This window comes from Jaculus jaculus, chromosome X (assembly GCF_020740685.1).
Source record: "Jaculus jaculus isolate mJacJac1 chromosome X, mJacJac1.mat.Y.cur, whole genome shotgun sequence".
In the NCBI taxonomy this organism is placed as follows: domain Eukaryota; kingdom Metazoa; phylum Chordata; class Mammalia; order Rodentia; family Dipodidae; genus Jaculus; species Jaculus jaculus.
The window spans coordinates 3,065,462-3,079,767 of record NC_059125.1 but is presented as its reverse complement, the minus strand read 5'-3'; the positions used below and the strand labels follow the sequence as shown (position 1 = coordinate 3,079,767).

Here is a 14,306-nt window from a genome sequence, read left to right as displayed (position 1 = left end):
TCTGGATGCATGTGTCATATTGTGCATCTAGCTTTACATGGGTATTGGGGAACTAAACCTGGGATGGCAGGCTTTGCAAGCAAGTGCTTTTAACCACTGATCCATCTCCCCAACTCCTTAACATTCTTTTGACTATTAGGCAAAACCTTTAAAATACATATTTAGCAGACTACTAACTAGGTTCTACCAACCCAAAAGCTAAAAATGTCATCAGAAAGCATTGAAACCTATGACAGAGATTTCTCCGCTTTCCATAAACTGCCTACCTGTTATCCCCACCAATATATATATAGCAAATAACTTAATTTATGACTTTCTTATATTCTGTGACTATAAAAAGCCATGTAACTGCTTACATGTTAGAACATGCCATTCAGCACAACCTGAATCCATGTTCCCAGGCCATGGTCACTCATATTTGGTCCAGAATAAATTGTCTCTCATTGTGAGTTAAAAGCTGTCTTTTCTCAATAGCTCCAGAAATACTCTTGAAATAGACTATCCAATATGGTCACCACTAGGTACATGTGAGCATTAGAAATGTGGCTATTATTCTACACTAAGATATGCAATACATATGGGATTGTGAGGACAGCACTATTATAAAAAGTAGGAAAGTACCTTAACTAATATTTTTATAGAGATCACATGTTAAAATGATATATCTATCTATCTATACATACATACATACATACACACACACACACACACACACACGCGCGCGCGCTGACTTAAATATATTAAAATTGGGTTCTATTTTTTAACATGGCCACTAGAAAATTTTAAATTACTTATGTGCTTGCTTCACATGATAGTTCTATTAGATAATAGCATTTTAAAATATAACTAACTTCCTCTATCTGCTCACATAATCCTTCCAAAAGACTTGAGTGTCCTGCCTTCAGATGTTATAGAAGTATCAGAGGTATCCAAGACAAAAATGTGTGAAGTTGGCCAGCTGAAGTGACAGGAAGGTAGTGTTGGCTGAATGGTTTGGCAGACAGTGATTAGGCCTCTCTCAACCTAAAAGTCTGTAAATTCCTGAAGTGCTTTTGTTGCCATTCTCTAGAATCCTCTTACCACCTAAACTGTGCAAAATGCTCAATACATACAAATAAGCCCTACTTCTGCACATGAACGTGATACATGTGGTAGGAAAGGACATTACATTTGTGAAAAAAAAAAAGATTCTAAACAAGAATACCAGCTGTATTGCCACCTTATTCATGGGAACTAATGAAACACATTGGTATGCTTTTTTTTCATGTTTGTGAACAAGCTACCAAAATTATATAATGATCTTTTTAATTAAAGAAACTTACTCTTTGTTCTGCTGTCCATTTCTGTTTTTGATGGATCTGGAGTTGGTGTTCCTGGAGGTAACTTCTTCCCAATTGTCTAGGGGGAGAAATGATTTTAACACATCAAGGTGATTCTTTTCATTAAGAAGAAAAATCCAATATTACAGTGACAAAATGCTCAAAGTTGGTTCTAAATACTATACCCTCAAATTGACACACTGCCCTATGCATTGGCTGCCCTACTTTAAAAAAAAAAAATCTGATCAGATCTGTCTCTCTAAAAATAAAAAATAAATTTTAAAAAACCTGATCACAAACACAGGGAAAACTAAATTACAAAGGGCTTTCTCCTTGAGAGTACGCAATGCCTTTTTTATTTTTCTTGATGGTCTTTAATGAGTGATTATTTCAAGTACAGAAAATAAGTAGTTTCCTTGATTGTATGAGAAACGGACTAAATGTGGAGGCATAGTACCTTGCTCAGTGGAGATGCTTCAAAGCAACTGCTGAGTAGAAGAATGGAAATAAGAAGGGGGAGATAATAGGAAGGAATCAGGGATGGAAAACTAGATGGATAGACAGAAGGACAGACAAACAGGTGGGTAGGCAGGCAAAAGCCAGGATATCCATGGCAAGTGAGCCTTATAGTTACTCCTACTTGCCATGTAAGATTCCACCTGTCTTATAGGTTACAAGCAAATGCAATGTTGACTTCTAGAATGGGCATACCTGCTCTCAAAATAAAAACAAGGAGAGGGTCCGCAGCTCCCTTCCCACCTGTTTAGTCATTCAAGACCTTGAAACAGTCCTATGACATTGATTAGTTTTAAAAGGCTATGAGTTTAGTTTGAGTTCACTCTTTTCCTTCCTTTGAAGATAATTCAATTATTAATCATTATATAAGAATCATCCATAGACAAGTCTGGATATTGGGAGTGGGGAGATGGCTCAGTTAGCAAAGTGCTCGCTCAGCAAGCATGAGGAACTTGGTTTGGATTCCAAGCATCCATATAAATGATGAGTGAGCACAGGGGTCTGCTTGTAACCCCAGTGCTTGGGAAACAAAGACAGGGAATCTCTGTGCAAGCTGGCAAACTAGACTAGTGAAATCAGTCAACACTGGGTTCAAGTAAGAGACCTATCTCAATCAATAACAAGAACAATCAAGGAAGACACTCCCAACACCAATCTTTGGCTTACACACACACACACACACACACACACACACATGCACAATATGAATACATGTATGCCACATGTACACTATACACACATGGTGGGGAGGGGTGTCAGATACTGTTTCTGCCTAAAGATGTTCCTGAAAACACAGGCTACCCAGCAGCTCAGAACCCAAAGCATATATAATCCAATCAACCCTGTGGTTCCAGAGGTAACTTCTCCCACTCTTCTTTCTGCCACTTCACTCATATGAAGTGATTATGACTACTGCATGAGGAAACTGTCTATTGATATTATAGAAAAGCTGTCACAACTAAGTAGCTGGGTAAATTGACTTCCCCAGTGATGAAGGACTTCATCATTGAGAATTTCAGCCACTGGGAAGACCAACTTTCCCTGTCTCTTCAACATAAGAATAAGAACAAGCTAAATAATTATTTTAAAAAACCAGGCATGGTAAAACTTTTCTTCAAATAAAACTGTTCAACCCAGTTTTTAATTTGAAAAGGTTCCTTGTACTTCAAACACTGAAACTTTAAATATGAATAAATCACAGAAAAGGGGTAAGATAAATCATATCTTTGGCCCTTTATGAATTTTGTAAAATGTTTATGAAAGAAAACCTTTACATTTTACATGGTGACATTTTTATTTAGTGCCACAATGTTTTTATAAATTGGATAAAAGTTAAACCCCAAATAATATGCCACTCCTCAGCTGTTAAGTATTCAAACTCATAATGTTTTATGGTTCCAAGGAAACATCAGGGAAGAAAAAAATTGTTTGATGTTCTTCTGCCATAAGGTCAAATTTGATGAAGAAATGTTCTTAGGATTATACTGAAAAGTCATGTATTAGCAGTAAAACCGGAAGTTCTCAAAGCATCATTTTATTAACATTCCTATCCATTCTTTCAATATCGTACCTGCAAATCTCTTTGCTTTTCCCCTTTTTAATATTTTATGTATATATTCACAAGTAGGGGTGTGGGGAATGGGCGCACCAGGGCTTCTTGCCAATGCAAAGGAACTCCAGACATATGTGCCACTTTGTTGAATATAGCTTTGCATGGATACTGGGGAATCAAACCCTGGTCATCAGGCTTTGCAAGCAAGTGTCTTTAACCACTAAGCCATCTCTCTAGCCCTGATTTTCCCTTTTGAAGAATAGAACAAAGCATCACTATTTTTAACACACTAGGGAGAAGCAAACAAATGAGTAGAAGCCAGAGAGATGGCTCAGTGGTTGAAATTGTTTCCTGAGTATGCAGGGCTGTCTGTGAGAGCCTGAGACTACCCAAGATGAAGTCTCCAAAACCCATGTAAACAGCAGGTAATAGTCATGCATACTTGTAATCCCACTGCCACAAAGGGGAGCAGTGACCAAGGAATTACCTGGGCTTGCAAAAATAGCAAGCTTAGGTATTAGTAAGATACTCCTGCTCAAAATAAAAATGGGCAGAAGAGTGATGGAGCAGGACACCTCACTTTTTGCTTAGGCCACCATAAGCAACTGTTCCCCCCACCCTGTCCCCTACTACAGGAAAGCACATAGGATGCTGCAGTGGCATATACATAAGCATACACCACATACCCACCCCCCCACACACATGACACATGAACAAAAAATACCAACTAGAATTTCAATTATCACTGACAATGAAAACAGGGAACTGAGAAATGCAATATCAAGTACCATCCCCATCTTGACTTTCTTCACTTTCCTAAAAGCAAATAATAATAAAAAAAACATAAAAAATGAGATATGTGCCACGTGTGGTGGCACACACCTTTAATCCCAGCACTTGGGAGGCAAATGTAAGAAGATCACTGTGAGTTCAAGGCCAGCCTAAGACTACATAGTGAACTCCAGGTCAGCCTGGACTAGAGTGAAACCCTACCTCAAAAAACAAACAAACAAACAACAACAACAACAACAAAAAGAACGGGTCTGGAGAGATGGCTTAGCAATTAAGGTACTTGTCTGCAAAGACTACGGACCCAAGTTTGATTCCCCAGTATCCACATAAGCTAGATACACAAAGTGGTTCATGCATCTGAAGTTCATGTCCAGCGGCTAGAGGCCCTGGCATGTCCATTCTCTATGCCTCTCTCTCTCTCTCAAGTAAATAAATTAAAAAATATATACAACAATTAAAAACCAAAGAACCAGATATAAATAAAACATACAATGATTTGGCTTTAAAGCAGATGGTTTCCTTTGGAAAGCCTCTTGCAGGTTGTACATTCTTACAACTCCCCCTTCTTCAATAACCAAAGTACTGCCCTCATATCTGATGTACTGATTTACCAGAATGCCCAAGGGAATAGATATCAATCATCAGTACTGATTAAATATACTTATTTTGGCACAGAAAGACAAACAAAAAATAATGCTTACTCTGCTTTTTCTCCTCACTATTTCAGAAAATACAATATACTGGCTTCTGTGGGTCCCAGCAACATGGGTCAGGCTAAGTTGGTATTACAGTCATCTTCTGGGGGATAATGGACAATAAATCCTTCCTTCTTCGTTGTGGGTCATGATTAAGTTGTAGAGTGAGGGATGGGGCTATTCTCAGTGGATAAAAGGCTTGCTGTACAAGCATGAGTGCCTGAATTCAGACTCCCCCAAAAGCTGTGTAGTCTATAATTCCAGAAAGCCAACAGCAAGTTGGGAGGCAGAGACAGGAGAATTTACCAGAACTCTGTGGAACCCTACAGTAGCCAAGGAGAGACTCTCCTCAAACCAGATGGAAGGTGAGGACCAATCCCTGAAGTTGTACTTCTGACCTCCACACATACAATGTGGCACATGTGTGCCTGTACTCATATATACACAAAAATCTAGAATAAGTATCTCTTTTCAGCCTGGTTCCACAGATGTTCTAGCAACAGTGTTTATCTTCTTTTGAATCCATACCTGGACAAGTATAACTTGCTACTAGCAGTACTCAAAAACTTGTTAGCCAAGTAATTTCCCAGGTCCCACCCTAGAACTTTCTCAATCAGAAACTCTGATTATGGTACCCAGCAGTCTCCACTAGACTTTATAGCACATGTAACAAGGATTCTATTAGCTATTAATTAAATGTCTTGGATTAAAAACTCAATTGTCCATTCTTATCCATAATATAGAACATCTTTTCACTCTTTTTTCTCTACTGATCTCTATCTTCTCTATTCTCACAGGCATGAGAACTAATTGCTACTAAGTTGCACAGACACATCTAGGTCATCTATAACTGAAGGTCAGCTACAAGGCAGGCCTGAGTAGATAGAAAACCAGGGAACTTTATGTGCATCTGTAGCTTCACCTGGCAGGCAGCAGAGGAGGAGGGTGGGCTTGTTCTCGGTTGTGGTAGAGGAGCCATGACTTCTGCCTGGGACTTCTTCCACAGAACACTATGTTCTCACCCTTGTGGGTACTCTAAGAAAAATGGCTAACCCAGAGAAAACACTAGTGAGGAGGCACTCAGGGTTTGTGTTAACACAGTCGTTCGCCTCCCAAGAAGGCAGTAAGCAGGCCTGTTTAACCATATGCCTTCAGAAGGAACACTCTCAAGCTCTACTCCATGGCTTGGCCCAACAGATGCTCTCCTTTTCTATGCAGTGGCTAAAGACTTCCTAGCACACACACCCATGTTGATCTGGCTTGCTTGCATCCCCAACCCAGAAGCCCCTACTTGAGGTGGCAGTAGATGTGCATATGGAAGAATGCATAGAGCTCAACACTCCACAAACAGGCCATCACTATGGATCTACTTTAAGACACAGTGATTACTAGGTTAGTGTCACTTTTGTGTCTCTTACCACATCCCAAACTCCATTTAAAGCCTAATTAGAAAAAATAATCAGAAAATTCATTCCTTTAAACAGTTAATAACATTAATCTCTCCCCATTTAATTCTTGCCAATAAATTTAGCTTTGGATGAGGGTTCTTGTCTACAGTGGGACAGATGGATGGACATACATACATACATACAGCATTATAAAGACATATTTTGTTTAAAGCTCCATTCCACAGGATCCAGTAATACAGCATCATAACAGATAAGTTACCATATGGTTTCAATTAGAGAAGCAAGTGATTTTTTTTTTCTCTTTTCCATGCCAAAATGAGGAAATGAATGCTTTCAGGAAAGACAATCATTGGATTGGAGTTTGGGGGGAATCCAGTTCCCAAATGATGAATATATCTGTTTCTTTTTGTGACTGTGGAATGTGAATCCAGTACCCTGCTCAAGTCAATATCATAAAATCACCCCTCTGAGTTTGTTGTAATTCCAATGCAAAATCCTGTGGGGTGTGAAAAAGAATTTCTAATTACAGGACAATATAAAGGAGAATGTTTATGTGTCATTCCTCAAAGTCTCCTTTATAAAAGAACAAAATAAATAAAAAGACACCACATACAGCTCTTGAAATCCAAAGGCTCACTGAGGTGAAGGGGGAATGGAGGACGCTCCCTGATCCTAACAGCTGGTTAGGCTTCCTCTGCATGTACCAGGCTTTCTGGAAGCTACTCTAGACATAGAGGATGGTCTGAGAAGCTACATGTACACACTGCTCATGCACTCACCCAGAGCCAAACACAAGAGATGATTCTTCCAAAAAGCTGTAAACTCTAAGACTAAAGGTGACTGATGATAATCTTTTTACAACACTAGCATCTGACAGTATTTCTTTCTGTCCACTACAGACTCATTCGGTGCTGGTTCAACATGAGGCAGGAAAATAGACAAGACAGCAGGAAGATGTCCACCATTGCTGCAAACACTGCAACAATTTTGCTAGGCTAGTTCTCCATAGTGGTGTGCTGAGGGGTGCCCAACTCTAGGATATAGAGATATAAGGGGGCTGGAGAGATGGCTCAGTGGTTAAAAGCAATTGCTTATAAAGCCTGACTGCCTGGATTTGATTCCCAGTATCCATGTAAAGCCAGATGCATTAAGTGGCGCATATGTCTGGAGTTGGTTTACAGTGGCAGGAGGGCCTGGCATGCCCATTCTGTCTGTCTGTCTATTCTCTATCACTCTCTGCTTGCAAAGAAAGTATTTAAAAATAAACTGAGAAAATATCATATTCTCATTCTCATTCTTTCTCTCCTCAATGCAATTTTTTTTTTTAAAAAAGATAGATAGAAGGTATAGGACACACGGATGGAAGGAAGGACTAAACAACATCTACATGAGACCTTATGTACATTTTAGTTTTTGTTTTTCATCATCTTAGAAAGATAGCCAAATTGCTTTGACGATTCCTTGTAAATGTTTCATATTCATTTTTCACACGCTCCCTTCATGAACACCTATGACTGATGGCACTGTGAAAAGTCATCTTGGCTCTCAGCAGGGAGTGGTAGGAGTAGAGCATGTCAGAGCCAGAAAGGAACAAACACAAAGAACTGTCCTTACAATGAAGTGCCTTGTGCATTCCCACTGGAAGGCTTCGGTTACATGAGCAACTGTCAGTTTGCCTGCGTTTGGTGGGCCCTACTTAAACTGTATAATATTAACGGAAGGATGATATGCCAGAGTAAAATACAACTCCAACGTCTAAAAGTAAAAGGCATTGTCCAGGACAAGAAAAAAAAATCAGTCTTGTAATCTGTTCCAGGGACAGGATTTGCTTTTGAAACACTTCCCGTACCACTATAGTAATCTAAACTTCTCAAAGGGGGAATTCTTTACAACCTATTTTGAAACTTTGCTATAATAAAAATACCCACAAAATTTAAAAAGTAATTTTCTGCTCGGCATAGTTGCTTATGCCTATAATTGCAACATTTGGGAAGCTGAAGGAAGAGAATTGTTATAAGTTTAGAGCCAGACTGGGCTATAGTGTGAGTAGAAGCCAGCCTGGGATACAGAGAAAGAACATGTCGCACAAAAACAAAATCAGTAAATAAAAATGAAAAGAGTTTCTGCTTATGAAATTGGGCTTTGATTTGAGTAATTCATATGATGCTCATTTCCCCAGACTGCCTTTAAAAGGTAGAGTTTAAATTATATTAAACTTTTTTGCCTAATTGCAGCTAAAGACCTTGCCAGACTCACTGCTGCTTGAGAAGCACCTGCCAAATATACTACATTTGACAGTGTAACTACCTTTCTTGCCATTTCTCTTCTGAAATAGTGCCCTCCTTGAGAGCAGAACCTCGATATTCCTTATTTCATCATCCCCACAAAGTGAGATGTCAGAAAGTGGTTGCTGGGTGAAGCAAGGACCTTGGAGATTCCATCCTCTCATACTAAGGTCAGAGAGAGAGGAGACCTTGACAAATCAGTGTCCTCCAGGTTCAGGAGGCCCACTGTTTTAGTCATTATCATAGAGAGCTGTTCCCAGACTGGTACTAGCAGACACACTATGATGTTTTCCTAGGCTCTGCTGCCCTTGCTTTGTCCACATATGCATGCACACATGTGCACACAGCTTCCTATTAATTACCAGTTGCCATGAAAAGAAATTCAATCTAGGCTATGTGGCTGGCAGAAACCTCTCTGCCTATGACTTCGAAATACTCATACTAGTCTGTTCCCTCATATTCTCTCACACTCCTTTCTAACTTTACTGTAGTCAACCCCCCCTAACTCACTTGCATCACTATCAATCAAGTTTGTACAGATGTGTGCACATGTGTACATGAACAAATACACACCCCCTACCTCTTCTTCTGAAATAATTTTCTGTGTTTCCCCTACAATGCTTCACTAACCAAAAAATTAACAAAACTCCTAATCTGACAATTCAGTACATTTGGAAAATACTGAATATTCTGTTTAACCACTGCATCAAAGCATATTAAAGACTCTCAGAAGTCCTACAGTCATTACCTAACTTTAACCTTAAGTTTATCCATGTATGCATGACCCTACAATTTCTACTTCATTTGACATCCATGAAGACACCACAAAAATGAGTAATCTGTGGAACACATAGGTGAACATCACCCCTTAGCATCTTTATCTTTTAAGATTATAAGTTGGAGCACTCTCTTGATTATCCTCATGCACCTTCCCATCAGCAGAGCTCTGCTCTCAGAGTCCTCTCTTCCTCTATGACTCCACTCTGGAGCAGGTACTCTTTCAGGGATTATTTCAATACTTTTTCAACTATGAATCCTAACCAGATTCAACCTGCTTCATTTGATTGCATAAGACACAACTTTTAAGCACCCCCTACTATTACTCCTTAATATGTCCACATCAAAGCAATCAGTATATATGCCACCAACCTAATGACTGTTCATGTAAATCTCCAAAACAACTGACTTGAGGGCTTACTTCTAATTATTACAATTTGCCACATGCCCTGAAAACTCTTACCATCCTCTTAGGTTCTCAATATTGATAGCAAATTTTCTCTACAGATGACCTTATCTTAGAATCTTCTATTAAGTCTTTCATAGTCTTTTCTTTCATTTATTTATTTATTTGTTTATGTTTATTTTTATTTATTTATTTGATAGTGACAGAGAAAGAGGCAGATAGGGAGACAAGAGAGAATGGGCGTGCCAGGGCCTCCAGCCACTGCAAACAAACTCCAGATGTGTGCGCCCCCTTGTGCATCTGGCTAACATGGGTCCTGGGGAATCGAACCTCGAACCGGGGTCCTTAGGCTTCACAGGCAAGCACTTAACCGCTAAGCCATCTCTTCAGCCCAGTCTTTTCTTTTAACCTCTCCATCAAAAATTTCAGTGTCCATCATTTTCTACTGTAAACATATATGTGAAATCTGTTTTATATGTTTGTGTGAAAGAGATAAAAAATCAGACATATGGATAGACAGACATGGGTATATTTGAGTGTAGAGTCTAAGCTTGGACTTTAATTTGTTAGGATTTGAGTATATGATCATTTGTTTGTTTTTGGAACACCTCTAGGGAACATGTCTTCACAACTCAAAAGTGCTATAGAGCATACTCACAGGAACGGTAAGATGGCGTCTCTGGCAAAGCAACATAATTTTCTTAAGGTTGAGTAGGGGCTTCCACTCATGCTAGGGAAATTTGGCATTGCAAATGAAATCAAACCCTGCTAAGTGCTCAAGGAGTTGGACTATATACATTCTGACAGTATGAAAATCATAGAAGGCAGCTCTCCAAACACCTGACAGTATGTGAAATAATGTTTGTAGTCTACCTTTACTGTTCCCAAGCGAGGAGCCTGCATGCTAGATGCATCCTCTTCACAGAAGAGGAACAAGTCAAAGCTAATGCCCACTTCATATGCCACTCTGACAAGATACTTTTTGCCAATATAGCTTAAATGATTATTTTGGGTGTTATAACAGATAAAAGGAAATTGTAAGCATTCCTTCTGTCAGAAGGCTGGTTTCTTAACAATGTCTTCAATTTAGATATATTTGGAGAATTTAAGAAGACAATGAGTGGACAATAGAGAGAAAAAGATGGTATGGAAGGTATGAATATTATGGGCTGGTTTGTCCAGTGTTTTAATATGAAAGACACTGTATATAGATGGACTAAATACAATTTTCTCATAAAGTAGCTGTCTGAAATCAATTCACATAAAAAGATCCTTCCTAGTTCTATGCATTTCTTTACTTGTTCGCAATAGAGTCCAGGCTATTCTTCCCTCAATAAATTAGAGTCCATCTCCCTTATAAGATTCAATTAAAGTCTAGCCAGGTAAACACAACAGTTTTCAGTAACATCTGATACTGTCATGCATCCCATGCTTGCTCATGACAATTTTATGCATAAGATACAGTTGAGAGCAAAGCCATCTTTTTTGTTCAGTTTTCCTTTATAACTCAAAAATGAAGGACTGAGTGGCTTCATCCATCCAATATTCTCTGCTGGATCCTGCATATATAAACATGAAAGGAGCAAATTCCTGGATCTTTAATGAGTTCAAAATTAGCAGCAGGGACAAACTCATTGGCAGAGCATCACAGTGCAAAGGGATGGACACTGCAATAAAGGTGGTATGAACAGAAGAGGGAAAAAAGGGAGCTGTTAACCAGTCTACATGGGGAATCAGCCTCAGAAGGTAGCCATGAGGCTTCTGCCAAATTCTGAAATGTTTCAAACAAGTTTACAATCACTGTAAATTTGCCAAATATGTCACCGTGGAAAGGGTGTCCTAGCAGGAGAATCACTGAGTCCACAACTGTGACGGGAGCAGAGGCTGATAGTGAGCAGCACATGGAGGAGAAAGGAGTGAATCCTGTGCCCAGGGGTAAGTTAAAGCTAATGTTCCAGTAGCTTGTGCTTTATCCTTGAGGCATCTGTCATCATGATGAGAAGGGTGTGGTATGATTCAGTTTGTGACTTTAAGGCTCATGAGGAAAGAAGAAACAAAAAGAACTAAGAAAGCTAAGGAGACAATGGAGAAGTTGACACAATGATCCAATTAAAGCAGTGAAACTGTGAGTATAGGAAAGAGATTTGAGTAATATTTAGACTGCCTGCCTAGCCACCAGGCATAGCCACTGCAGGCATAAATCAGAGATTGTAAACTTGTTTGAATATGATGCAGACATTTCTCATTTTGTGATATGCCTGAGTCTATGTATGTGCCTGCCACAGTTATTAAATGCTACCCATGTGCAAAAAGACACAACATTAAGTTCACACTCGGATGAGTAAGTCAAAGAGAAAGATTCAGTGGCCGAGGGAAATGTTTGGAGAATTTTATTGTAGTGGGAAGAATCGCTGAGAATGTGTTTCTTTCTCAATGCTCTGGTGCTGGTGTGGAAACATGTAGTAGAAAAATAATGGGCCTGTAATAGTATTGAATATTCAGCTTCCTGTTAAAACAACAATCTACTACTTGAAAACAAAAACATTTGTTCTTGAAAACTAGACACATAAGAAAGTCTTGACACATACCAAAAAATCATCTTTCTAATCTGACAAATTTAAAGCAAACTTTTTAGTCATGTATGTCTCCCAAAATGTCATGAGTTTAAGAAAAAACAGGAAATTTCTTTCTCCAGAATAAGTTTCCAGAAAAAGTTTTCTGCTGTTTAGAGTAAGAAAGGGAAATAAAATAGTTTCAATGAGAAAAGTTCTGTTGCTTTGTTTTTAAGTAAAAGTACTACCCAAAGGCTTAGATTATAAAATGAAATATTATTTAGCCTTAAAAGAGAAGGGAATCCTGACACATGGTACAGACAGATGATCGTAGGAGACATTATGCACAGTGAATGAAGCAAGTCATTAAAACAAACATATGCAGTTGGCCCTTCCTGTATCTGTGAGCTAGACATCCACAGATTGTCAATCTATCTCAGATTTAAAATATTTGGGCTTGGTGTGGTAGCTTACAACATACCTTGAAAAACCAAAAAATAAAATAAAATAAAATTGGGAAAACCATCCATATTTAGTATGATATTTTTTGTTTTATTTTGAGGGAGGGTCTCACTCTAGCCCAGGCTGACCTGGAACTCAGTCTGTAGTCCCAGGCTGGCCTTGAACTCATAGTGATACTCTTATATCTGCCTTCTGAGTGCTGAGATTAAAGGTGTGCACCACCATGCCTGGCTTAGTATGAATTTTGTATCCATATTACATATACACATTTTCTTATTATGATTCAATAAACAATATAGTATAATAATTACTTTTGTAGTATTTTCAGTATATTAGGCGTTCTAAGTAATATATAGATGACTTAAAATATGGGCACCAGAGTTGTTACATACAAATATTACATTTAATATAAGAAATGAGTATTACAGATTTTGGGACCCATAGGGGAAAGGTCCTAGAACCAATTGAGAGATGAGTAGACCATATAATTTCACTTATTTTGTAGTGCTGGGGATTGAATCCAGGGCCTCATGCTAGACAAGCATTCTAAAGCTGAGCATCCCTAGCTATAAGTCCATTTATATAAGGCACTGTACTTAGTAGCACTGAACTGTACACTTAGCAATGGTTTGGACAGTTTTTACATCATGCTAGGACACACTCCTCCTTCCTGGTAAATACTGCTCTATCTAAAAGTGTGGACTAAGATAGCAAAAGAAAACTACTCATGAGACTCTGCTATCCTGATATTTAATAATCAGGGCTATGCAGAAGCTTTGCAGGTCTATGGCTCCCTGATATGTCCATTCACCTCAATCTTACTTGAAACAGCCCATTTTTACTGGGTTTGGTGGTGCACGCCTTTAATCCCAACACTCAGAAAACAGAGAAAGGAGGACTACTGAGAGTTCATGGCCACCCTGAGATTACATAGGTCTGCCTGAGCTAGAGTGAGATCCTACCTCAATACACCACACACAAAGAAAGAAATATTCCTACTTTCACTGTAAAAGATACTGGTTGATTCTCCAAGGCCTTTCTCCAAACCTTGCTAATGCCAAATGGCCCTGCCTTTGGTATTATAGGTCTCATTCTTTACTTTCACCACCAGCTCCACAGATTCCTAAAAAATAACACTCCTGGGCTGGAGAGATGGCTTAGCAGTTAAGGTGTTTGTTTCCCTGTGAAGCGTAAGGACCCAGGTTTGATTCTCCAATACCCATGTAAACCAGATACACAAGGTGGTGCATGCATCTGGAGTTCATTTGTAGTGGCTAGACCCTGGTGTACTTGTTCTCTTTCTCAAATAAATAAAATAAAATAATACTCTCTTTTAATCATTATCTAGCTCCCATAATTTACAGAAAACCAGAGAAAATTACATTAAAAGTTAGTTGAAATGCCGGGCATGGTGGCACACACCTTTAATCCCAGCACTCGAGAGGCAGAGTTAGGAGGATTGCTGTGAGTTCGAGACCACCATGAGACTACATAGTGAATTACAGGTCAGCCTGGGCTAGAGTGAGACCCTACCTCAAAAC

At 39.0% G+C, this 14,306-nt stretch overlaps 1 protein-coding gene across 6 annotated transcripts in view; it reads right to left on the bottom strand.

Moving 5' to 3' along the window:
* Window positions 1-14,306, bottom strand: part of Sh3kbp1 (SH3 domain containing kinase binding protein 1) — a 446,513-nt gene that overhangs the window by 138,934 nt on the left and 293,273 nt on the right. For all 6 annotated transcript variants that reach the window (XM_045140550.1, XM_045140551.1, XM_045140548.1 and 3 more), the window contains one exon: window positions 1,323-1,398. In XM_045140550.1, coding sequence (XP_044996485.1) covers window positions 1,323-1,398 — 76 coding nt within the window. The remainder of the gene's footprint in view (window positions 1-1,322; window positions 1,399-14,306) is intronic.